At 53.8% G+C, this 23,678-nt stretch overlaps 4 protein-coding genes across 7 annotated transcripts; 3 read left to right on the top strand and 1 right to left on the bottom strand.

Annotated features, from left to right (window-relative positions):
• The first annotated feature begins 450 nt into the window (after window positions 1-450).
• On the top strand, window positions 451-4,031 carry POLR2G (RNA polymerase II subunit G). Its single transcript, XM_047071928.1, has 8 exons — window positions 451-550; window positions 684-793; window positions 1,677-1,836; window positions 3,007-3,057; window positions 3,163-3,228; window positions 3,325-3,396; window positions 3,589-3,622; window positions 3,854-4,031. Exons 1-8 carry the CDS (start codon window positions 539-541, stop codon window positions 3,865-3,867), a joined length of 519 nt encoding a protein of 172 aa, XP_046927884.1. The 5' UTR covers window positions 451-538; the 3' UTR covers window positions 3,868-4,031.
• A 4,208-nt stretch (window positions 4,032-8,239) lies between these two features.
• Window positions 8,240-20,015, top strand: TAF6L (TATA-box binding protein associated factor 6 like). 4 transcript variants are annotated; one of them, XM_047070279.1, is made up of 12 exons: window positions 8,240-8,320; window positions 9,071-9,130; window positions 11,090-11,249; window positions 11,697-11,783; window positions 13,141-13,291; window positions 13,430-13,480; window positions 14,234-14,328; window positions 16,432-16,506; window positions 16,651-16,871; window positions 17,216-17,348; window positions 18,922-19,050; window positions 19,182-20,015. In XM_047070279.1, exons 2-12 carry the CDS (start codon window positions 9,123-9,125, stop codon window positions 19,950-19,952), a joined length of 1,881 nt encoding a protein of 626 aa, XP_046926235.1. In that variant the 5' UTR covers window positions 8,240-8,320; window positions 9,071-9,122; the 3' UTR covers window positions 19,953-20,015. The 4 variants fall into 4 exon arrangements, with proteins under 4 accessions (XP_046926235.1, XP_046926238.1, XP_046926239.1 ...); XM_047070282.1 differs by having other exon boundaries at window positions 8,298-8,320; window positions 10,932-11,249; XM_047070283.1 differs by lacking the exons at window positions 8,240-8,320; window positions 9,071-9,130 and adding an exon at window positions 10,127-10,159 and having other exon boundaries at window positions 10,932-11,249.
• Window positions 20,016-20,071: 56 nt separating this feature from the next.
• Window positions 20,072-22,276, top strand: TMEM179B (transmembrane protein 179B). Its single transcript, XM_047070285.1, has 5 exons — window positions 20,072-20,197; window positions 21,087-21,274; window positions 21,357-21,491; window positions 21,635-21,713; window positions 21,921-22,276. The coding sequence occupies exons 1-5, from the start codon at window positions 20,102-20,104 to the stop codon at window positions 22,080-22,082; spliced, it is 660 nt and encodes a 219-aa protein (XP_046926241.1). The 5' UTR covers window positions 20,072-20,101; the 3' UTR covers window positions 22,083-22,276.
• An 88-nt stretch (window positions 22,277-22,364) lies between these two features.
• Window positions 22,365-23,628, bottom strand: TMEM223 (transmembrane protein 223). Its single transcript, XM_047070286.1, has 2 exons — window positions 23,202-23,628; window positions 22,365-22,800 (listed from the first exon to the last, which is right to left on the bottom strand). The coding sequence occupies exons 1-2, from the start codon at window positions 23,515-23,517 to the stop codon at window positions 22,508-22,510; spliced, it is 609 nt and encodes a 202-aa protein (XP_046926242.1). The 5' UTR covers window positions 23,518-23,628; the 3' UTR covers window positions 22,365-22,507.
• Between the last annotated feature and the right edge of the window lie 50 nt (window positions 23,629-23,678).

The raw sequence follows: 23,678 nt of genomic DNA on the forward strand, positions 1-23,678 counted from the left end.
TCTTGGGGTCAGACATCCTGAATTTGAATCCTGGCCGTGAGTGACCCTGAAGTGACCTCAACCTTCTGAGCCTGGAACCTCATCTGTCAACGGGGACAATAAATCTTGCTTGGTGGGGTTGCTGTAGAGATTAAATGAGATGAGAACAGCTAGTTACTATGCTTACTATGTGAAACAGTCTTCAAAAATTTGCTATACGAATGTACTCTGCTAAAACGCTTTATTTATGTTATCTTTTATTAGCTAATTAATCCCGTTTAAAAGAGTTTACTGGGCACCCATTCTGGGCCAGACACTTGCTTTACCGGAGTACGGCGGTTCGACCGCCGGTGGGCGGGGAGGAGGGGGCGGGGCCTCGCGGATTTCCCGCCCACGACAGCGATGCCCAATTGGGCCCGCGGAGAGGGCAGAGTCCCGCCCACTTCGCTGGGGCAGGCCCGGAAGCAGAGTTGCTGCGGCTGTGTGTTTCCGGTTGGTCCAGAGGCGCCGCCGTCCCGGCGGGAGTGGATTCGGCTGCTGTCCCGTCCGCCGTGGGAAGATGTTCTACCACGTGAGCAGAGCACGGGGTGGCGGCGAGGGCAGGGTCGAGAGGAGGAGCGAAACGTGGCGCCGGGACGAAAGGTTGCTCCTCACCCCGGGTCGCTGCCGCGCCTTTTTTGGTCTCCATCCCGTTTTCCCTGCAGATCTCCCTGGAGCACGAGATCCTGTTGCACCCGCGTTACTTCGGCCCCAACCTGCTCAACACGGTAAAGCAGAAGCTCTTCACCGAGGTGGAGGGGACCTGCACCGGCAAGTGAGTGCTGCGCCCTCCGTGCCACCTGATCTGAGGCGCGTGTGGCGCCCGAGGCTTGCAACCTCTCCCCGGGTCCTACTCATCCTGCGAGGACCTGCCACCTACCCTGGGGAACCCTCTCACCCACTCAGGCACCCCAGGCAGTCAGTTGCTTCCTTGCTTTGGGTTCCCACGGCGCCCTCTGCAAAGCTGGATCATGAGACTTCCTCACTTCAGCTGAGATTCTTCACTCATTTACTCCGCAAACGTTTCTAAAGCTTCTGCCGTCTGCCAGGTTGTGTGTTGGGCTCTGGGAACAATGCAGTGAACGAGATAGAATCAAGCCAGCTCTCATGGAGCTCACAGCCTAATCATTGTTCCTGTGTCTGTTCTCCTGTGGTTCTGCTGGTTTTCTTTCTCCCACACGACCAGGGACCTGGCCTGGCACATCTCTGGGCTCTGCACATAAGGGCCTCTCACACAGTGATGAATGGGCTGGGATGAGCCCAGGGCTATGGAGTATTTGGCCTCTCTCATCAGAATAACCACATGCAAGTTCCTGAGCCTCATCTTGTCCCTATAGAATCAAGACTGGGGACAGGCCTGGGAATGTGTGTTTTAAGAAGTTCCTCTTAGGTGATTCTAAGGCATCCCGACGATTGAGGTCTCTTGGCTCAAGGATGTCAGCCTTCTTGGACACTTATTGTGAAATTATTAGGAGAGCAGTGTTTGGCATTTTGAATACTGATCAGTATCCTGTCTTCTCTTAGTCATTAAGTTCTGGGGTCGGGGTGTCCTCTACTTCCCTTTGTGCTCTTCTCCAACCCCCAGGCTCACTGACTTGTTGCAGATGGTTTTAGAGGCTCTTACACACACGGTGCCTTTCTTTTTCCCATGCTTGTAGGTATGGCTTTGTGATTGCTGTCACCACCATTGACAATATTGGTGCTGGTGTGATCCAGCCAGGCCGAGGCTTTGTCCTTTATCCAGTTAAGTACAAGGCCATTGTGTTCCGGCCCTTTAAAGGGGAGGTCGTGGATGCTGTTGTCACTCAAGTCAACAAGGTGAGACTATACATAGCGGAGGCAGTTGGGTGGCCGCTCCGAAGATGAGAGATGGGTTCCAACTCCTCTTGCTAACTCTGTGACCTTGGCTGAGTCAGTCTGTGCTTCAGTTGCCTCACCTGTTAAATGGTACAGTAATCTTGTGCTGTCTCCGTCCGGGTCATGTAAGTCAGCCCGAGTAGTCAACAATAGCACAGCCTCCATTCGTGGAGTACTTACTGTGGGCCAGGTAATGTGCAAAACCTCACGATGACTGTGGTGGGTGCTTTTATCCATTTTTATTTTCTTTCTTTCTTTATTTCAAATGTTTAATTTTGAGAGAGAAGGGGGAGGGGCAGGGCAATGGAGACAGGATCCAAAGCAGGCTCCATGCTGACAGTGCAGAGCCCGATGTGGAGCTGAAACCCATGAGCCACAAGATGGTGACCAGAGACGAAGTCAAGAGTTGGATGCTTAACCTACTCTACTGAGCCACCCACGTGCCCCATCCCTTCTTATAGAACCTTAAGCTTGGAGAAGTTAAGTCTACTGGCCAAGGTCATGTGGTCAACAAGTGTTCAAATTGTGGACTGACAAGTCCCAGGCCTTGGCTCTTTACCACATTGTTTGCTTAACTTCAAAAGAAAGCTTGAGGGCCGCGTGGGTGGCCCAGTTAAGCGTCTGACTCTTGATTTCAGCTCAGGTCATGATCTCAGGGTTCATAGTTTAAGCCTGGTGTTGGGCTGTGTGCTGACAGTACGGAGCCTGCTTGGGATTCTCTCTCTATCCCTCCTTCCCTTTCTCCCTCTCTCAAAATAAATAAATAAATAAAATTAAAGGGGGCACGCCTGGGTGGCTCAGTCAGTTAAGCATCTCACGTTGGCTCAGGTCATGATCTCACTGTTTGTGAGTCTCGCATCAGGTGAACTTGAGCCCTGCTTCGTGTGAACCCCGCCTAACCCCCCGCCCCGTCTCCCTCTCTGTCTCTGCCCTTTGCTCACTTGTGCCTTCTCATAAAAATGATATGAAGATAAATAAAGTGAAAGCTTAACAGAAGAGAGACCAGAAAACAAATGATACAATCCAGAGTGGCTTCAGGACACGAAGAATATTAGGAATCAGACAAAGGTGAGGAGCTTAGAAGACGTGGGGGGGGTAAAAGAAAAAGCAACATCACTCATTGCCTTTTAGGTTGGACTCTTCACAGAAATTGGACCTATGTCCTGCTTCATCTCTCGGCATGTAAGTCTGGGCATGCTGGGGGTGCCAAGGAGGAGAGACACCCATCATGACCATCTCCAGAAGGCACCCCTGTAAAGCACTGACCCGGTCTGGCTTTCCTTTCAGTCCATCCCATCAGAGATGGAGTTTGATCCTAACTCCAACCCGCCATGTTACAAGACAATGGATGAGGTGAGGAGGGAGGAAGTCAGTGAAAGGAAGGAAGAATGAGCCCTCCAAGGGATTTCGGCGTGAGGGGTACCTGAGTATACTGTTCCTCTTCCCCAGGACATTGTGATTCAGCAGGATGATGAGATCCGCTTGAAGATCGTGGGGACCCGAGTGGACAAGAATGACATTGTGAGTCCCTTGCCTGTCTTCCTGCCTGTACCAGGCAGAGCTGGGAGCTGTTGACTTCTTACAGCTCCTGGGGATGTCGTGCTCTCTTCTGCCAGGAAGAGGGGATGGGTGGGCAGAAGGCCTGGGACTGGGCTTTGAGGATAGTTCTGTGGTTGCTAAGACTTTATGTCCTTTTCACCTTCCCTCCTGCAGTTTGCTATCGGCTCCCTGATGGACGATTACTTGGGTGAGTGCCTGATCACGCATCCGGGGCTGTTGCCTAGAGAAGGCACAGGTGTATGGAGGCGGGGGGGGGGGGGGGTGGATGTGGGACTTAATGCCCGAGTCACAGATGAAAGGAACTCTCATGCTGTCTGCTTGGAAGATGCAGGACACGTGCCCTGTGGGATGGGAAGTACATGGTAATGGCCGCCCCCAAGCTGCGAGCTTGACTGATGTGCTTTTCCTGTTCTTGCAGGGCTTGTGAGCTGAGCACCGGGTGTGCTGCTTCGTTTGGTCCTTATCTAGGAGATGTGACTGTCATGCTTCCTACGTTGTCCAGAGGCCCAGTCTGGCTGCTGTGGGGAGGCAAAGAAGGTTCCTTGTCCCCAGAGTTGCGACTCTGCAATTCTAACCATAAAAGGTCCTTGTTCTCATGGAAGTGTTAGCTCCTTTCTTCGGTCAGAACAACTCTTTTTTAGAAAAGGCTGGGGGCCAGTTGTTCACTTGCCTCTCTTTTGGTGGCCTGATGCCTCAACTAGCCTCAGCTACCCAGGGGACCTGACTCACCCCTTGCAGAGAGCTAAAGTTGACCTCATTGAAGGAAGGGCACTAAAGTTAGGTCTTCAGGTTGCTGCAAGTGATACTGTCATTAGAGTCACTCCAAGTTCCAATCTGGTTTCAGGATATTTGGCCTTCCCGCACCCTTAAAACTAACCAAGGGTAAAGGTGGGAACTAGGGGAGAGGAGATCGTGGGTAGGGAGAGGTGAACAAGAGGACAGTGATGGCACAGACGGGGGGGGGGGGGCGCGGGCGGGTGGGTGGCAGGTCCCAATCCTTCCTAGGATGAGTCACAAACAACAGAAGCCTTTACTTGCTAATCAGTCACTAAACTGAACCAAAGATGTGGAAGGCTTCAAAATGTCAGGGTAACACAGCAGAACTCCATGAAATGACTATAAGATTAAACAAACATGCTACCCTCCCTCACGGTATGCTCACACTCTGCTTTTGTAATATTTGTGTGCCTTGGAATGCCCTTTCCTAGCCCGTTGGGTTGCTGCCTGCTAATCTAGCAAATCTCCGTCAATTCTTTCTTTCTTTTTTTTTTTTTTTTTTTTGAGTAAGCCTCACACCCAGCGAAGAGCCCAACTTGAGGCTTGAACTCACAACCCTGAGATCAAGAGTCAGATGCTTAACTGACTGAGCCACTCAGGTGCCCCTATAATTATTATATAATGCATACAAAGCAGTGATTATCAACTAGGGTGATTTTTGCCGCCAGGGGCATGTGGCAATGACATTTTTGGTTGTGATAGCTGGGTCCTGGATGGTACCGCCTTCTAGTGGGTAGAGGCCAGGGATGCCACTAAACATCCTACAATCTATAGGATATCTCTCCCCCCTCCCCCCGCCAGCAAATGATTATCTGGTCCCAAATGTCAATCATGTCAAGGTCTAGAAACTCCGATATGAAGCAGAATAGTGGCTGAAACACTGTAAAAAAAAAAATGGCCTTTGAATGTGGTTTCCTTCTTGCCATTAGCACTCCTGGACAGATAGAAGCTCTAACATTTGCACCTCTACAGTGGACCACAAAACATGCTGTTTTGTTACTGTCTCCTGTCTCCTTTCTATTTCTTTTTTTTTTTTTTTATTACATAATCTTTACACCCAACTTGAGGCTTGAACTCCGACCCTGAGATCAAGAGTCGCGCGCTTGACCCACTGACCCAGCCAGGCACCCCTCATTTTTTTTGTTTTTTATCAGGTAAAGGTTCAGTTGAGATCATTGTAGATTTGCACGCATCCCTCTGATTTTTGTATCTCCAGCTCTTGGCACTGGGCCAGGTTTTCCAAGCTTCTTGAATCTGGGAAAGTGTGCTGGATTAGCAATGAATTTTCCCATGGAAACCACGTTAAAGTCATGTTACCATTTCAGTATACGGTGAGTTGATTACTCAGGCTGTAGGGATTTCCCCTAGGCTGTAAACAGCATGTGTCTCACGGAGTAAAATTCTTCCCAAGTTCTCAAATGGAACCACTCATCTGTTAATTGTGTTGGGGATAATCTGGAAGTAACACCAGGCCTACAAGGAAGTGACTGATGGACAGAAGTGGCTTGTGGAACGTGAACATGTGGGTGCTGGTGAGGACGTGGGGTGTGGCACCAGCCAAGAAGGTGTGTGCTGTGTGGAGAGGGGATTAAGTGCGGACGGTCTGGAGATGGTCTCCAGGCCTCTTCTTTTTAAGGTTTGTAACTGAAAGTTATGGCCTCTTAAAAAGGTCACAGGTAACAGGAGTATCTGCCTGGTAATGCTAATTTTTTTAAAAGATATTTTATTTTCGGGGCGTCTTGGCTCAGTTGGTTTAGCATCTGACTTTGGCTCAGGTCATGATCTTGCGGTTTGTGAGTTCGAGACCCACATCGGGCTCACTGCTGTCAGCTCGGAGCCAGCTTTGGATCCTCTGTCCCCTCTCTCTGCCCTTCTCCCACTTGTGCTCTCTCAAAAATAAAGAAAGCATTTTTAAAAATACACATTTTATTTTTGATAGCAAGAGAGCGCTTGAGCAGGGTAGGGGCAGAGAGAGGGAGACAGAGGATCCGAAGCAGGCTCTGAACTGACCGCAGACAGCCCAATGCGGGACTTGAACTCATACTGTGAGATCATGACCTAAGCTGAAGTTGGCTACCTAACTGACTGAGCCACTCAGGTGCCTAATGCTAAATCTTTTACACACACTGCCCACAACAGTTCCACGAACTGTTCTGTTGGTCCACCAACAGATTCTGTTGGTCCACTTGATAGCTGATAAAACAGATTAGAGAGACGAAGGGTAATGCCAAGGGTACGCAGCTAGTGAGTGGTGGAGCTTTGTTTTGTTTTTAAACTTGTCAGTCTGCCTTCAAAGCCATCCTAGCTCTTTTTGCCAGGCTCTAGGTGGCTGGGGAGTGAGTGGGACCCACCTTTCTCCTATCTGTGGTCATGTGGGTCTCACTACTGCTCTCGTTGGCCCCTGCCTCCACTCGAGGCTGGGGGCAAATGGGCCCCAAAGTGCTTGAATACGGCTTTACTATATCCCTCAGGCCCCTGGGCCTTCTGTCATTGTGTCATGCCTTTGAGCTTGCCAATGGCTGTCCAGACTAACACCTCAGCAAGGAGAGCTGCCAGCAGCCCAGATCCTGCTGAACTGACCTCAGACTCAGGATGGTGGAGGAGGCCCTGCCGCTTCCCTTTATGCAGAGGTGGGCAGACACTCCAGTGTTCAAGCACAGTACTGACACTACAGCAGATGTCATACTGACTATAAGTGGAAGAGACTCAGCAGGGTCATAGTCTCCTTAGGTGGTGTTGCCATGGCAACCTCCACCACATCCATCTGGCCTTCCCAGCTCTAGCCTGGGAGGATCTTTTTTAGAGGCAGCAGCATCTTACCCTGAGAGGGAGGAAGGGCGAGGATGTGTACATTCACGCTCCTCCGCAGAAAACTCCTTTCTATAATGAATAGCCCACTGCAAACGACCTCATTTTGAATGAACATAAAGGAATTAATTCACTGTCTGCCTCCTGATGTGTACAAGAAGGTTCAACCTCAACTCTGCCAAGTGCTTTCACAGACTCATCTCACTTAATCTACAGTAACCCTGTGAAGTGAGTATCAGTACCCCATTTTGCACTTGGGCGAAAATATGGTTAGGTAACTTGCCCCAAGGCGATGGTAGAATTTGAACCTAGGTTGGTCTGACTCCAAATACTATCCGTAACCCACTAAACCCACTTGTTTCTGAATTGAGAGCTGTCCAAGTTTAGGAAAGCATGTGCGTGTAAAGTGGTCAAGGAAATCGAGGCAGGTTAGGGGTTATAGTTGGCTTACTGAGGAAGGGTGCCGTAATGAGCACAGCCCTAGAGTCTGTATTTTGCACGTGAGCTTGTCCCAGTGAGAAGACTCTTCTGCCCAAAGAAAATACCCAGTGGGAGCCCCATCAGTCCTGCAGGTGATGTTGGAGAGGTAAATTGAGCCCCACCAAGTGGGCAGGAAAGCTAATTTACACACCAAAGTTTAAAGCTTCGCTGCAGTCACATAAATGTAAATGCTTGGAAACTCAAAGTGCAGACAAGATCAAAAGAATAGAGACGCTTTCCTTGACAATACGCTTTTAAAACATACACAAGGGCACTTGGGTGGCTCACTCCGTTAAACGTCTGACTGCAGCTCGGGTCATGATCTCACGATTCATGAGTTCAAGCACCGCATGGGGCTCTGCTCAGGGCTTAGAGCCTGGGGCCTGCTTCAGATTCGGTGTCTCCCTCTCTCTGCCCCTACCCTGCTTGCAGTCTCTCTCTCTCTCTCTCTCTCTCTCTCTCTCTCTCTGTCTCTCTCTCTCTCTCTCAAAAATAAATAAACAAAACACAAAACATACACAGAACCATACATACCAACTCGCAAAACACCCAAGAGCTGTTGCTTTAAGAAGTCCGACTCTTCAGCCTCACGTGACCCCCTGCGCTCAGATTCTTTTACAGCCCCTTAACAGAGGCCAATCGCGAGGCGGGAAGCCTGCGGGTGGGCGGGAACTTCGCAGGACGCTCGCCGATTGGTTGTGCTCCTGGAGGGCGGGGCCCGGGCTCAGAGAGAGGGAATTAGGGTGAGCAGGGTGAGTGGGAGCTGCCTTCGCCGCCACCGCCGTCTGGGTAGCCGCCTTTGCCGCGCCAGAGCCTTCAGGTGAGCAGGCCCTCGCAGGCCCAAGGACTCTCCGTCCCGCTGTGGGCCCCGCACTGACTAGCCTTAGCGCCCGCTCCGCTGGGGGCCCGCCCCCTTCGGTGACCACGTGACCCAAGTTCGGTAACCCCTGACCTCCTCCACCCTACCCCAGCACTTATGGATCTGGGATGAAGGGAGGCTGGGTGGGAGGATGCGCTCCCCCGACGCCCGTGGCGGTCAGTTCCCACGCCACTTTACCAGTGTGGCTAGTGGCTGGGGATGCAGAGGAGAGGAGGTTGACGAGGGGGAGACCTTGGTCAGAGCCAGGACTTTGTGGGTCTTAATATAGGCACATAATAAGGAAAGCCCTTTGCCCGTGGGCAGGACTTCATGCTCCCATTTTACAGGCAGGGAAACAGAAACTTCAGAATTATCCATTGGCGGGCCTCCAACTCCAGTCTTCGGGCTGGAAATCCAGGCCTTGTCCCTCACACAGCCTACCGCTCTGATGACTAGGAACAGGAGTTGAGTCTCTGCTGCCTACTTAGTGCTCGCTGGATGTTCTTGGACAAGTCATTTAACATTTAACCTCTCTGAGCCTTGATTTCCTTGGCTGTGAAATAGACACGATACTTACATAACATCTATCTCATTGTTACTGAGAATAAGATGAGGTAGATGAGGTATAAGCCATATATAAAGCACCTAACTGTGTGCCTCAGGCATAGCATGTGCTTGGGAAAAATAGCTATTCTTTATTCGGTTTTGCAGCAAGTGTTTATTGAAGGAGTATTATGTGCTGACCCTGTGCCGGACTCTGGGGATGCAAAGGTGAGCAAACTGGCATGATCCTAGCTGGGCATGGAGCTTACAATATAGTGGGGAGGTGTTATCCACACAGTTACACAATTGTATAGTTACCAACTGTGATAATCGCTTTGAAGGCCAAGTACTGGGACATTGTGGAGGTCTGAGAAGACTTCCCTGAGCAAGTGACATTTGAACTGAGATCTGAAGGAGCCACTAGGAGCTCACTAGACAAAGAGATTGGAGGTGGAGGAGGAGGAGAGTGTTTCAACTAGGGGAAAGAGAGTGTACGAATGTCCTGGGATCAGGTGTTTTGGGGGAAATGGAAAGCGGCCATGGCGGGAATGCAGAACACAAGAGGGAAAGAAGTGTTGCAGAAGTAGATGGATACGCAGGACTTTGGAACCATGGTACAGGTTTGTTCTTTATTCCAAAGGCAATGTGGAGCCACTGGGAGAAATGCAGGAGGCCGGGTTAGGGACCTGGAGGTTTTTGGATTTAGGGACCTGGAGGTCACTGGTGACCCAGAAGCACCTGGAACTGGGCCTTGCTGCCTGTGGTGCTGATGCCTCACTTTGGCCCTAGTGGGCCTGCCCTCTCATTGTGGTGTCCGTCACTGGAATCGTTCATCAGTTGCTGTTTTTGTTGGGTTCTTATTCTGTCATATCCTGAGAACGGAAGAGCAGGTTCCTGCTGTTAGACCTCTAAGCCAGACTGGGGAAGATCAGACACAGGGGCAAAAGCCCAGCTACTAAAAGCCTGACAATCCCTGATGGCATGTGGCGAGGAAGACCTTAAAAGACAGACTGGATTTGCCTTAGCAAAGAGGAGGGGGGGGGGCTTGGAGTAGAGAGGGAGACGACCAGCCTGAGCACTGGTGGTGGAGCACAAGGCAGGCTGGAAGACTCTAGGCTGGTCTTACTGGGAGGAGGGATCAACTTGAATAGCTGGGGGGATTTGGGACCAAATCCAGAATGTCAAGCTGGGAGCCGCCTGGGTGGCTCAGTCAGGTGAGCGTCACGGACTTCAGCTCAGGTCACGATCTCACGGTCGGTGAGTTTGAGCCCCGTATGGGGCCCCTTGCTGGCAGTGTGGAGCCTGCTTGGGATTCTCTCTCTTTCCCTCTGCATTTCTCTTTCTCTCTCTCTCGAAATAAAGAAAGAAAGAAAAATGTCAAGCTGGGGAGTTTAGACTTTCTTTTAGAACCAGTGTGGAAGTCCTAAAGATTTCTGAGCAAGGAAGTGTCAGGATACAAGTAGTGTTTTCATCAAGACTTAGTAGATAGTGGTGGTAGCAAGAATCAGAAGGAAGAAAACATGACTTTTTTTTTCTTTTTTAACGTTTATTTATTTTTGAGGGGGGCGGGCAGAGAGACGGGGACAGAGGATCCGAAGCAGGCTCTGCGCTGACAGCAGACAGCCCGAGACGCGGGGCTCAAACTCACAAACTGTGAGATCACGACCGGACCAGAAGTCAGACACTTAAACGATTGAGCCATCCAGGCGCCCCTGAAGTTTTTATTTGTAACTAACCATGGTAACATCTTCCATCATCCCTTTGGGTGGTGTTCTGGTCCTTGGCTTTTTTCATACACCGTCTCGTTTTGGCCTCATAGCAACCCTGTGAGGTAGGGAGAGCGGTGGTGATTGCCTGTATCTTACAAGTCCGGACACCAGCGCACAAGCTGATGACCAGGGCTCTCAGTCACATTCACTCAGGAGGTGGTAGATCATGGCTGGGACCCAGTTCTGTGAACCCCCTGAGGCCAGGCACTTTCTCAGGCATCCCTGTTGTCTGACCCAGCTCGTCTGTTTCTTGTTCTTAGCCTCAGTTTCCTCGCCTGGACACTCCGAGCCTCTGCGGCTCCTTGTTCAGGGATTCTGGAACAAGAGCAGCGAGACTGGTTCAGAAGGCCTTGAAGTCGGGCTCCTGGGCCCTGAGGGAGACTGGGTGGCTTCTCAAACCTTCTCTCCTGGCTCCCAGCTCCGTCGGGGCCATGTCCGAGCGAGAAGAGCGGCGGTTTGTGGAGATCCCTCGGGAGTCGGTCCGGCTGATGGCGGAGAGCACGGGCCTGGAGCTGAGCGATGAGGTGGCAGCTCTTCTCGCGGAGGATGTGTGTTACCGTCTCAGAGAGGCCACCCAGGTACGCCCCCCTCGCTCCCCGCACCCCTGCCAGCTCCCCTTATTCTCTCCTTGATGGCTGCCTCCCACAGGGATTTATTACACAGCTGTATTTGCGGCACCTGCTCTGAGCTCTGAGGGACAGAGGCGGTCCTTGCCCTCTCTGGAGCTCCCCTTTCAGCCAGTGGGGCTTCTGGCAAACAAAGTGCTGGCTGGGCATCGTCCCCCCATTGCCCCTCTTCTCAACAGCCCCGCCAGGCAGGCCAGGCAAGTTCACACTCACATTCTGCGTGTGAGAAACTGAGTCACAGAGAGGGAACGTCATGTGGGGGGTGCTGTCCGCACCAGAGCGGAGCCAGATTCCGGGCTTCCTGGTGTCCTCTTTGCCTCCTCCCCAGGCTGTCTCTCTTCCCCTGGGGACTCCATACCCCCTTCTCCCTGTCCCCTGACTTTGTTCCTCCTCTCCCAGAATAGCTCTCAATTCATGAAACATACCAAACGGCGGAAGCTGACTGTCGAGGACTTCAACAGGGCCCTCCGCTGGAGCAGCGTGGAGGTGAGTTGAGCGCGGGCTGCACAGGGCTCAGGTGGCACGACCCACCCCGTGCCCAGCACAGACCTAAAGACCAAATGTGCACACAGGGGCAGCTCACAGAAACCACAGGGTAGGTGCCCGGGGGCCAGGAGGTTAGGGAAGCCTTGGAAGAACTGGAACTTGAGCCGGGCTTTAAAGGGAGGCTTGGGTTAGGCTAAGCCAAGAGGAGAAGAGGAGACATTCTGGGTAAGGGAGGAGCCTGGGCATAAATGTGGGTATTAGACTGTCCTGCACAGTTGTTGTGGGGCAGGGGCTTGAGGGAAGAAGATCATGTTTAGAAGAGAATAGTGTTGGGGTGCCTGGCTGGCTCAGGAGAGCATGTGACTTTTCTTTTTTGGTGGGGGGAGAGCACAGGCCGGGGAGGGGCAGTGAGAGGGGGACAGAGGATCCAAAGCGGGCTCTGTGCTGACAGCAGCGAGCCCGATGCGGGGCTCAAACTCACCAGCCGTGAGATCATGACCTGAAACGAAGTAGGATGCTTAACTGACTGAGCCGCTCAGGTGCCCCAGCATGCGACTCTTAATCTTAGGGTGGTGAGTTCGTTTGAGCCTCATGTTGGGCCTGGAGCTTACTTTAAAAAAGGGGGGGAGGGTGCCTGGGTGGCTTAGTTGGTTGAGCGTCTGGCTCTTAATTTCGGCTCAGGTCATGATCTCAGGGTCCTGGGAGCAAGTTATTCTGAGTGAGGAGCCTGCTTGGGATATTCTCTCTCTCTCCCTTTCCCTCTTTCTCTCTCCCTACCCCGCCGCCCCTCTCTTCCGCCCACATGCTCACACACGCACTCTCTCTAAAATAAAAAAAAAAGTTTATTTAATTTTTTTAAAATGCTTTTTGTTTATTTTTTAGAGAGTGCAAACAGGGGAGGGGCGGGAAGTTGGGGGGCAGAGAATCTGAAGCAGGCTCTGAGCTTTCAGCACAGAGCCTGATGTAGGGCTTGAACTCACGAACCCCAAGATTGTGACCGAAGCCAAAGTCGGACGCTCAACCAACTGAGCCACCCAGGTGCCCCTACGTTAAAAAAAAAAAAAAATTATTAAAAAAATATAGTGTTTTCAAAGTTCGGTGAATGTTTGGAGGGCTGGCGGCAGGGGGTTGGGTCTCAGAGCCCATATGGTTCTGGAAGGAAGACCAGGCTCTACTCCCTGACCCAGTGAGTACCAGATGCTCCAGCCAAATTCCCGGCAATAGGCCTGAAGCCTCAGGCATCTCCCCTTTTCTCAGACTCTTGGATTTCCCTCAAACGTAGGCTCCCTGCCCTGGTCAGTAGATCGCCTCTTCCCTCCCTGGATTCAGCCTGCCCTCCGATCCTCTCTTTGCTCAGGCTGTGTGTGGGTATGGATCCCAGGAGGCGCTGCCCCTGCGCCCTGCCAGGGAGGGCGAGCTCTACTTCCCTGAGGACCGAGAGGTGAACCTGGTAGAGCTGGCCCTGGCCACCAACATCCCCAAAGGCTGTGCCGAGACAGCTGTGAGAGGTGACTGCCGAGGTCCTCCATGGGGTGGGGACAGGAACTGGGCTGTCAGAGGAGGGGTGGGGGGGCAGAACTCCTGCATGCGGTGGTGCTACGAGGGGCAGAACCCCCTTAGCTGACCGATCTGTGCTCTGGTTCTAGTTCATGTGTCCTACCTAGATGGCAAAGGGAACCTGGCGCCTCAAGGATCAGGTAAGGGGTAGTACGGGGAACAGGCTTTCTGGACTTCCCTTCCTTAGGAGCTAAGGGGGGGGGGTGTTCCTGTACCTCTCTGCTGCTTTTTTTTGTTTGTTTTTAAGTTTATTTTGAGAGCGCAAGCGTGAACAGGGGAGGGGCAGAGAGAGGCGGGGGAGAGAACCTAAAGCAGGCTCCTCGTTGCCAGCGCAGAGCCCAATGCGGGGCTCGAACTCATGAACCGTGAGATCATGACCCGAGCCAAAATTGAGTTGGATGCTTGGAAAAAAAAAAAACAAACAAACCCGAGTTGGACGCCTAACTGACTGAGCCACCCAGGCACCCCTGTACCTCTGATTCTTCATCTCACAAGTACTTACTGATGCCCCGTTCTGAGTGGGCACTAGTCCCTGCCCAGAGGGTTCAGATTTGGAGCTATGAGCCCAGACCTGGGACCAGTCATGATGCCGGGTGTTGGATGCTAGCACAGAAGTCTGGGCAACTGGGTTCCCTGAGGGCAAGTGTCCAGGAGGGACTGAGGACTGAGCAGGAACCTGCGTGGCAGAGGACAGGTGAGAGGCACAGTACGGAGCACAGAGGTGTGGAGAGCCTGCAGGCTCAGGGCTGAGCAGGGCTGCTCCGAGGAGTTGGTGGCTGTGTGCTCTGGGAGTCCCGTGTGAACAGGCTTCTGGTGGGGAGGGGAGGGAGGGGAGGCGGCAGGTGAGGTTGGGCTGGGCTGACCCTGACCACCTCCTGCCCATCCTCCCACAGTGCCCAGCGCCGTGTCTTCGCTGACCGATGACCTTCTCAAGTACTACCAGCAAGTGACTCGAGCCGTGCTGGGGGACGATCCGCAGCTGATGAAGGTGAGCGAGTGGACCCGAATTGGGGCACAAAGTCCAGTTTTCAAATCCCCATGGAATTCGGTTTTTTTTTTTTTTTAGTTTATTTATTTACTTAGAGCCAGTGTGAGTTGGCGGGGGCGGTGTAGAGAAAGAGGCATAGAGAAGGAATCCCAAGCAGGCTCCACATGCTCAGCGCAGAGCCCGACACGGGGCTCGATCCCAGAAAGCAGGAGATCATGACTGAACCCGGAGCAGGAGTCAGACGCCTAACTGACTGAGCCACCCAGGCGCCCCCCACAGAGCTCTTTCAGGCCCCTGCTTCCTGTCCACTGCACACACCCGATGTGGGTGGGAGCGGGGGTGCAGGGCTCTGAGGCCGCCCTCCTCCAGGACCGCCTTGCTCTGCCCACTCCAGCGGGAACTCCTGCTCTCCAGGGAACGGGCAGCTCAGCAGAGCCATTTGGGGGGACTCGGGTGGTCAGTACCCGCACACCTTGATTCCAGAGCCTGCTCTCTGGGGTGCCTGTTGACTTGGGGCCGAGTGAGGCAGCCACGTTGCGGCTCTCATTTGTGAGGACTTGAGAGGGAGAGAAGGGAAGCGGAAGGAGCCGGGGTCACGGTGCCCGGCCAGACCTGCTCGGAGAGACCCTGCCGCTTTAGCCTCTGGGACTCCGCAGGCTGCCTGTGGTCAGTCCTCCTGTGTCCAGAGTCGGGCGAGCGTTAGTTTGCTGGTCTGCTCCACCATGTGGCCTCTCGGGGTTTCTGTCCTTCTTCCCATGTCTGGCTGTTGCTCCCATTCCTTAGGAGCTTGGCTCCGGTTCCCCGGGCACCGTGCCGATGGGATGGATGGGGGGCCTGGGGGCTGAGCTCCTTTCCCACTAGTCTGCTGTCTGCTCTCGTAGTGCCTGAGCATAGGAGCTTTATCCAGAGGGGTCTGGAGGTCACAGGTAGTGGAGATTCAGGGTTAAGAGGACTTTTCTCATTTACTTAACTCTTTTTTCTGCTTATAAAAGTTATATCAGCATGTTTATTATAGAAGTATTGTAATATAGAGGGGCACCTGGGTAGCTCAGTCAGTTAAGCATCCGACTTCGGCTCAGGTCATGATCTTGTGGTTTGTGAGTTCGAGCCCCGTGTCAGGTTCTGTGCAGACAGCTGGGAGCCTCGAGCCTGCTTCGGATTCTGTGTCTCCCTCTCTCTCTCTGCCCCTCCCCCGTTCATTGTCTGTCTCTTGTCTCTCCGAAAAATAAATACACGTCAAAAAAAATTTTTTTAGGGGCGCCTGGGTGGCTCAGTCAGTTAAACGTCCGACTTCGGCTCAGGTCATGATCTCATGGCTCGTGAGTTCAAGCCCCACATCAGGCTCTGTGCTGACGGCTCGGAGCCTAGAGCCTGCTTCGGATTCTGTGTCTCCCTCTTTGCTCCTCCCCCGTTCTCACTCTGTCTCCATCAAATAAAAAAACATTAAAAAAAATTTTAAAAAGATTTAAAAAAGAAAGTGAAAGTTTCCTATGGAAACATGTTTTCTCTCCCCCAAGTTTTAACTGTAATTTCTCTAGTATAAACCAAGGTGGTATTATAGTAAACATCTGGTTTTAGAACAAGTGCTTTTCTCAGTTAAAACCACGTTGGCCATTTAGGTTGTGGGCAGTTTTTATTATTACAGACTGTGCTGTGAGTGGGTATGTGTGTAAGTGGGTAACTTTTATGGTGGGTTAAATTTATAGAAGTACACTTGAATAATCAAAGAATATGAACATTTACATTTTTTAAAAATTTATTTGAGAGAGAACATTTAAATTGTAATACACAAGAAGTAAACTGTCCTCTAAAAAATGTCAGTTTAGGGGCACCTGGGTGGCTCAGTCAGTTGAGCGCCACACTTCGGCTCAGGTCGTGATCTTGCAGTTCTGTGGGTTCGAGCCCTGCATCGGGCCCTGTGCTAACAGCGCAGAGCCTGGAGCCTGCTTTGGATTCTGTCTCTCCCTCTTTCTGTGTTTCTCCCCTGCTCGTGTTCTATGTCTCTTTCTCTCTCTCAAAAATAAATAAAGATTAAAAAAAAAAAAATGTCAGTTTCTACTTGGGGCTGGAGGACCCAGTGCAGTCTGGCCTCTTCCTTTTCAGATCGCTCTCCAGGACCTGCAGACGAACTCCAAGATCGCAGCACTCCTCCCCTACTTTGTTTACGTGGTCAGTGGGGTGAGTGACGCGGCTGGGGCAGGGTGGGGACGGTTCGTGGGGAGATAACCCGGCACCGGGTAGGGCTCATGGCAGGCGCCGTCGCGGCGGTGGGCTCCTACCCGCACCCTCGTGTCCCCCTAAGCGACCCTCTTCTACAAACAGGTGAAATCTGTAAGCCACGATCTGGAGCAGCTGCACCGGCTCCTGCAAGTGGCTCGGAGCCTGGTTCGGAACCCACACCTCTGCCTGGGGCCCTATGTCCGCTCCCTGGTAGGGAGTGTCCTCTACTGCGTGCTGGAGCCACTGGCTGCCTCCATCAACCCTCTGAACGACCACTGGACTCTTCGGGATGGGGCTGCCCTCCTGCTCAGCCACATCTTCTGGTAGCCGCTGGGCCTAGCTGAACGAAGGGTGGGGCTGTCACAGTGCCGAGGGGTTGCGTTCGGGAGCGGGTGAGACGTCTGGCTTCGAGGCCATGCGTTGAGGGGGCAGGGAGCCTCTTCCATTAGAGCTTCCCAGTCGGTGTGCGTCGGCACGCTGGGATTCTAGAGATGGACACCCGATATCCCCAGGACACCCGATATCCCCGATTTCCCTCCGGCCCTTCAGGTGGCCTTCGCTCCCCCTTAGCCTTCCTTGTCCACTTACCCCAGTGCGCCCCGGCCGGAGTCCAGTTTAGGCTGCCCTGTGCCTCATTCTCCTCTCTGACTGAATGCCGCTCCCGTAGGACACACGGGGACCTTGTGAGTGGCCTTTATCAGCAGATCCTGCTCTCCCTGCAGAAGGTGTTGGCAGACCCTGTGCGGCCTCTCTGCTCTCACTACGGGGCTGTGGTGGGGCTGCATGCCCTCGGCTGGAAGGTGAGGACCCCGGCCTTTCCCACACACAGAGCCGGAAGAGCTCCCATTTGTAATCAGAAAAATAGTATTTGTGTGTCTTTTATCATGAAAATGGTATATGCTTGGGCCGCCTGCATGGCTCAATTGCTTAGGCATCTGACTCTTGATTTTGCCTCAGGTCATGGTCTCAACGGTTCGTGGGTTTGAGCCCCACATCGGGCTCTGCGCTGACAGCATGGAGCCTGTTCGGGATTCTTTCTGTCTCCCTCTCTCTCTGCCCCTCCCCTGCTTGCTCTCTCTCTCTCTCAAAATAAAAATAAATTAAAAAGCTAAAAAAAAAGGTATATGCTTGCTGTTGCCGTGTACCCAGCTCTTGCCTTAGGCCCCACTATTTGATAGCTTGCCTTTCTGTGTATAAATGTCTTATCCTTTCAAAAGTTCTACATGGCAGGTATTAGTATATCCCCACTTCATAAATTCCTGGCCATTGTGTGTTAATCATGTTAAGGAACCACCCCTCAATTCCTCTTGTATTGAGGGTTTGCTTTTGTTTTTTTAATGTTTGTTTATTTTGAGAGAGACAGAAGGAGCCTGAGTGGGGGAGGGGAAGAGAGAGAGGGAGAGAGAGAATCCCAAGCAGGCTCAGCACGGAGCCTGATGCGGGTCTCCATCTCACAGACTGGGAGATCATGACCTGGGCCAAAATCAAGAGTTGGGTGCATAACAGACCGAGCTACACAGGCATTCCCTTGTTTGTTTTGATAAGATCTCAGACTGTCTTTGTAAATGTTGGCACTGTGTCTTTTTTTGTGGTTAGATATTTTATTTAACTACTACAGTTATAGAATTATTTAAGCTCTTATACTTGAGTCAGCCGTAAGTTGTGTTTTTCTCGGAACTTGTTTTTTTTAACGTTTTCAAATCCTCAGCCTGTGGATGCCTAACCAAAGAACTCTTAACGCATCAAAGCCTGTAACAGATGTCACATCCTCTGTGAAGTCTTTTTTTTTTTTTTTTTTTTAATAGAATGTGCAAGAGTGAGAGGAGTGGGTGGAGGGAGAGGGAGGGAATGTTAAGCAGGCTTGTGACCTGAGCCAAAATCAAGAGTCCGTCGCTTAACTGAGCCACCAAGGCCATCCATCCTCTGTGAAGTCTTAATTGCTTTCCTCAAAATTAATCACAGGATTAAAATCATATAATCAGAGTCCAGGCCTCTGATCGGTTGTTTGTTTTTGTGCAGGTGGTCTGAACTGAGTCCCAGTGTACATTTAAGCAATAGTACTTGCCTATTGACTGTATACGGTTAACAGTTGGCAAATTAAATTTGTCTGTTAGCAATGGGCATTACCTATATCCTCTAGCCCTTGTCATACATGTCAGTGATAACAGGGTCACTTTACGTGGTCTTTGTACCTGACCTTCATTCTCAGTGCTTAGCCAAGGCTTGGGCATACAGTGGGTTCCAAATAAATGTTGGCTGAATATGCCAAGCTGAGAATTTCCTGTCAGAGGTAAAAGTACGTCTTCTGTGGGCAAGGGTACCTGAGAGGCAATAAGCAACAAGGTGCTTACTGCATTCCCTTTTCCCTTCCAGGCAGTAGAACGAGTACTGTACCCACACCTGTCCACTTACTGGACAAACCTGCAGGCTGTGCTAGATGATTACTCCGTATCTAATGCCCAAGTTAAAGCAGATGGACACAAGGTCTACGGAGCCATTCTGGTGAGTGCCTGCCCCTTCCAGTCTCCCTTCCTTGGCGTGAGCTCAGCAGCTCACCTGCCTTAACTTTGGAAAACTCGATGGGCCCAGGTTCCTCCTAGTTCTTGCCTATCCTAGTCCCTCTGCTCTTACAGGTGGCCGTGGAGAGACTGCTGAAGATGAAGGCCCAGGCGGCAGAGCCCAGCAAGGGGGGCCCAAGCGGCAGGGGGTGCCGGCGCTCGGACGACCTGCCCTGGGACAGCCTTCTCCTGCAGGAGTCTCCCTCCGGGGGCAGCGCGGAGCCAGGCTTTGGGTCTGTCGTCCCGCCGCCGCCAGGAGGCGCGGGGCCGGAGGATCCTTCCCCATCGGTGACCCTGGCGGACATCTACCGGGAGCTGTACGCCTTCTTCGGTGACAGCTTGGCCACCCGCTTCGGCACGGGCCAGCCCGCGCCCACCACTCCGCGGCCGCCCGGGGACAAGAAGGAGCCGGCGGCCGCTCCGGACTCGGTGCGGAAGATGCCGCAGCTGACGGCCAACGCCATGGTCAGCCCGCAGGGCGACGAGAGTCCCCGGAGCGGCGGCCCCGCGTCGGCCTCCGCGCCCGCCGCCTCTGAGAGCAGGCCGCTGCCGCGCGTGCATCGGGCGCGGGGGGCGCCCCGGCAGCAGGGCCCCGGCGCCGGCACCCGCGACGTCTTCCAGAAGAGCCGTTTCGCCCCGCGCGGCGCCCCCCACTTCCGCTTCATTATTGCCGGGCGGCAGGCCGGGAGGCGATGCCGCGGGCGCCTCTTCCAGACCGCCTTCCCCGCGCCGTACGGGCCCAGCCCGGCCTCCCGCTACGTGCAGAAGCTGCCCATGATCGGCCGCACCGGCCGCCCGGCCCGCCGCTGGGCACTGTCGGACTACTCGCTGTACCTGCCGCTCTGAAGCGGCGCTGGCCCCCCAGCCCCGCCCGCCGGCCTCTGTAAATAAAGCCCCTGTCGGAAGTGACGTCTGCGCGCTCGTGGGTCGCGCCGGATGAGGCGGGGCTTGGGTGGTTGGCTCCCGCGGCGGCGCTTCCTAGTGGCGAGGGCGCCATGGCCCTGCCCTGGTTGCAGCGCTTCGAGCTCTTGCTATTCACAGCTGCCTTCCTGTGCGGGGCCGTGGCGGCCGCGACGCTGACCCGGACCCAGGTGCGGGGCGGGGCCGGCCGTGGGGTCGCGTAGGCGGGGGCGGGCTGGCCGGGGCCGGCCTGGTTCCGTCGCGCTGCGCCTCGGAGCCGGGGCGTCGGGGGAGGCCCGGCGGGCGCCCGTCTGCGGCGGAGATGCACCGGCGCCGATCGCGCTCTCCGGCCCCGCCCGCCCACGTTGCTCTAAAAAGTCATTCCCTCGCCTAGGGACGGGTTTTCCGGAGTGTCTTCCAGCACCACACGTAGCCCGGTCTGGTGGCTGCGGCTGCATCACCTTATCCTGGTTCTGAAACAGAAATCGGCCCGGGCCCTGCCTACACGTTTAAATGAGGCACTTGTGCCGAGCTACGCCAGGAAATAAAGCGTAGTGTAGCGGAGATGACCGAGCTTCCACACGATTGCAGCACGGTGTATGAATGACAAAATACGGAGGTAGAAAATGCCCAAAGCAGGAGGGTTTTTTTTCCCCCCAGCCTGCAATCTTGTTAATAAACAGGCTCATTTAACCCTGTAAGGCACGATTATGCCTTTTTCGTGTTTTTTTTTGTTTTTGTTTTTTTTTTTACAGATTAGGAAATATCGGAGATAGTTGAAGGTTACACAAGTTCTGGTTTTACTCTAGGCTTTCTGCAGAGGGGAGACCAGAACTTGTGAGGCATCTCTGAAGCTGTCTTTTATAACCACCGCCTATTTCCTGATCCTTCTGTCCACTGCAGGTTTGACTTCCCCAGTAGGCCCTCTCCATCAGTCTACTGGCCCAGAAACAGGAACTGACAGTGCATAAATAACTTCCTAGGGTGGTCCTCTCCTAGGTTATCCCTCACACCTGCCCAGAGCCTGCACCGAGGCTCTAACCTGAAATCTAGGTAGGACTCAGCAGCTTCTCTTCACAGGGTTCCTTCAGTAGCCACTGTCCCTTGTACGGCGTGGCCACCCTCAATGGCTCCTCCCTGGCTTTATCCCAACCCTCGGCCCCATCCCTCTGCTACTTTGTGGCCGGGGTCTCTGGCCTCCTGGCCCTCTACTGCCTCCTGCTCCTGCTCTTCTGGGTCTACAGCAGCTGCATCGAGGACTCCCACAGGTGACTGCCCTACCCTGAGAGTCAGGGGCTGAGCTCGGGGAAGGCCCATTCCAACCACAAGGCTTGTTCTCTCCCTCCTCAGAGGCCCTACAGGGCTCCGCATTGCACTGGCCATCTCTGCTATAGCCACCTTCCTGGTCTTAGTGTCTGCCTGTATCCTTCGATTTGGCACCCGTTCTCTCTGCAAATCCATCGTCTCCCTGAACATTACAACTAGGTAATGGGAGAGGGAGGGAACCCTGGCTGGGGCTGACTGCCTTCCCTTTTTGTCCCTCCCAGTTCTCCTCTCAGAGGGCATCCGGGCACAGGTATGTTTGGGGTATATCCTCCCTTTCTCACCACCATCTTTTGACCTCACAGCTGCTCTGAAGCCCAGAAAATTCCATGGACACCCCCTGGAACCACTCTGAAGTTTTACTCCAGCCTATACGATGCTGAAGTGAGGTTCTGGGACATGAAAGACTAGGTGGAAACTCAGGGGTCCACAGACTCCTATAAGCATCTGTAGTTGTCAGGGTGCCCACCAGTGAGAGGCTGAGAGGGGCCGATGGGCTTGTTGACCTGACAGCGAGCAAATAGCTGTATGTGGGTGGAACTGGATTCAAGATGGCCACGTTCCTCACGCTCTTGTTCCTGTTTCCCACAGACCTCTTCTTGGGTGAATCTGGTATTGTGGTGTGTGGTCTTGATGCTTCAGGTGGTGCAGTGGAAGTCTGAAGCCACACCTTATCGGCCTCTGGAGCGGGGGGACCCCGAATGGAGCTCTGAGACAGATGTTCTTGTTGGGCCACGCCTTTCCCCTTCCTGAAGAGTAACCAGAAAATCCTTCCTGCAGCCAAAGACTCCATGCCCACGTGCCTACAGTCCTCTTGCCCCCACGTGGCCCTGTTTATACTGGGAGCCTGTTTTTCCCTCCACGAGGGAAACGTGACAATGGGCTCCCTCCACCTCTCTTCCTACAGCTGTTTTTGTACCAAAATATTAGATTACTTTTTTCCTTCATCTTGGTACTGAGTTCTTGGTGTTGAAAGCACTGTAGGCAGGTGGATCGGAGGACAGGAGCGAAAGCCAAACACACATGGAACCAAAATTCAGAGGTACTGTCGGCTGCCTTTGGGATGACTGCTCTTTTATTTGCTGTTAAGGAACCCTGGGCCCCCTTGGGTGACCCCCATCCCCGAGGTCCGGTTTTTATTCCCCTCTGGGAGGGGTGAGCCATCCGCGGTGGTCTCTTCACAAGCTGCGGTAGGCACCCACAGTGTTGTCAAAGAGTTTCGTGTTGGGGAAGTGTCCAGCTTTGTCCAAGAGGAAGTAGAAGCGCCGGCCTTTGATCTTCAGAGGCAACATGGCAGGGACTTCACCACGGTGGGCCATGCAGGATACGTGGTTCAAAGGAACGGTGAAATGGGCACCCAAGCCAAAGGGAGCGTGAGTGGTGAGGGTCACCTGCTTTCCTCCAGCCAATAGCATCACTGAACGCACAGAACGGAGGGAGAAGAGGAGACCGGCACCAAGTACCAGGGTACCTGCAGGAAGAGCAAAGTTTGGGGTGGGGCATTTTGGCGGGAGAGCTAAGCAGGAACCTCTCCGGTCCCCCCAAATTAAAACAATTGCGACGATGGTAACATTTTTTGAGCTCCTCTTCTACCCCGGGGTCTTGTGTTCCGTCATTCCTTCCCAACAACATTAATGTCCACCCCCATTTTAAAGACAAGGAGACGGGTCCAGGGCCGTGTAACTGCTCAAGCTCGCAGAGTGAGAGGCTGACCTCACCCTAGGCCTGTCCGAGAGCTTGGCTCAAGGCCCTCCCACCTCCAGTACTGCCCGCCTCGGAGGGTCGGAAGTCCCTCACTGTCCTTGTCGGAGCAGGGAAGGTCGTGCCCAGCCACCCCACGTCCCCAAGGTGGGAAGCCAGCCCACGCCTTACCGATGGCGCCGCAGCCGAGCGCCAGGCCGTAGCGCCAGAGCGTGGAGCGCAGGTCCGAGCGGCCGCGGTCCGGGAACTCCGCGTCTGGAGACAGCGCCCGGGCCGGGGGTCGGGCCAAAGCTGCCACGGCCAGGGAGGCCCAGAAGACGCCCTGGCCCGCGCAGAACAGCCCGAGGACCGCGAAGAAGCGGCCCCGTTCGTGCTCGAAGAGCAGCACGTCCCGCGGCGGGGCCGCGGCGTGCAAGGACCGGTGCACGGGCAGCGGCCGCAGCGCAAGGAGCAGCCGCACCGGCCACCGCCGCCCGGGCGCCGCCATAACTACGGCGGCGCTGCTTCTGGGGCGGGATTTCCGGCAGGCGGGCCCCGCCCCCAGCGCTCGGCTGCCCGCAGCCTGGGTCCAGCCCCGGGAGGGAGGGGAGGACGGGGGGGGGGGGGGGGGGGGGGGGGGGGGCTGCCCGCCAGGCTTCGCCCCCGCAC

This window comes from Lynx rufus, unplaced genomic scaffold (genome assembly GCF_022079265.1).
Source record: "Lynx rufus isolate CCGP_SWC_20201006 ecotype Redwood Valley unplaced genomic scaffold, mLynRuf1.p SCAF_9, whole genome shotgun sequence".
Classification (NCBI taxonomy): Eukaryota; Metazoa; Chordata; class Mammalia; order Carnivora; family Felidae; genus Lynx; species Lynx rufus.

Excerpts from the sequence above, each read along its gene's own strand:
- POLR2G (XM_047071928.1), top strand. Across the intron at positions 794-1,676 it reads GAGGGGACCTGCACCGGCAA|GTATGGCTTTGTGATTGCTG; the intron begins GTGAGTGCTGCG and ends CCATGCTTGTAG. Across the intron at positions 3,058-3,162 it reads CCTGCTTCATCTCTCGGCAT|TCCATCCCATCAGAGATGGA; the intron begins GTAAGTCTGGGC and ends CTTTCCTTTCAG.
- TAF6L (XM_047070279.1), top strand. Across the intron at positions 16,507-16,650 it reads TTGTTTACGTGGTCAGTGGG|GTGAAATCTGTAAGCCACGA; the intron begins GTGAGTGACGCG and ends TTCTACAAACAG. Across the intron at positions 16,872-17,215 it reads CTGCTCAGCCACATCTTCTG|GACACACGGGGACCTTGTGA; the intron begins GTAGCCGCTGGG and ends CCGCTCCCGTAG.
- TMEM179B (XM_047070285.1), top strand. The coding sequence starts at position 20,102 with ATGGCCCTGCCCTGGTTGCAGCGCTTCGAGCTCTTGCTATTCACAGCT. Across the intron at positions 20,198-21,086 it reads CGACGCTGACCCGGACCCAG|GGTTCCTTCAGTAGCCACTG; the intron begins GTGCGGGGCGGG and ends TTCTCTTCACAG. Across the intron at positions 21,714-21,920 it reads CCAGCCTATACGATGCTGAA|ACCTCTTCTTGGGTGAATCT; the intron begins GTGAGGTTCTGG and ends TGTTTCCCACAG.
- TMEM223 (XM_047070286.1), bottom strand. The coding sequence starts at position 23,517 with ATGGCGGCGCCCGGGCGGCGGTGGCCGGTGCGGCTGCTCCTTGCGCTG. Across the intron at positions 22,801-23,201 it reads GCTCGGCTGCGGCGCCATCG|GTACCCTGGTACTTGGTGCC; the intron begins GTAAGGCGTGGG and ends CTCTTCCTGCAG.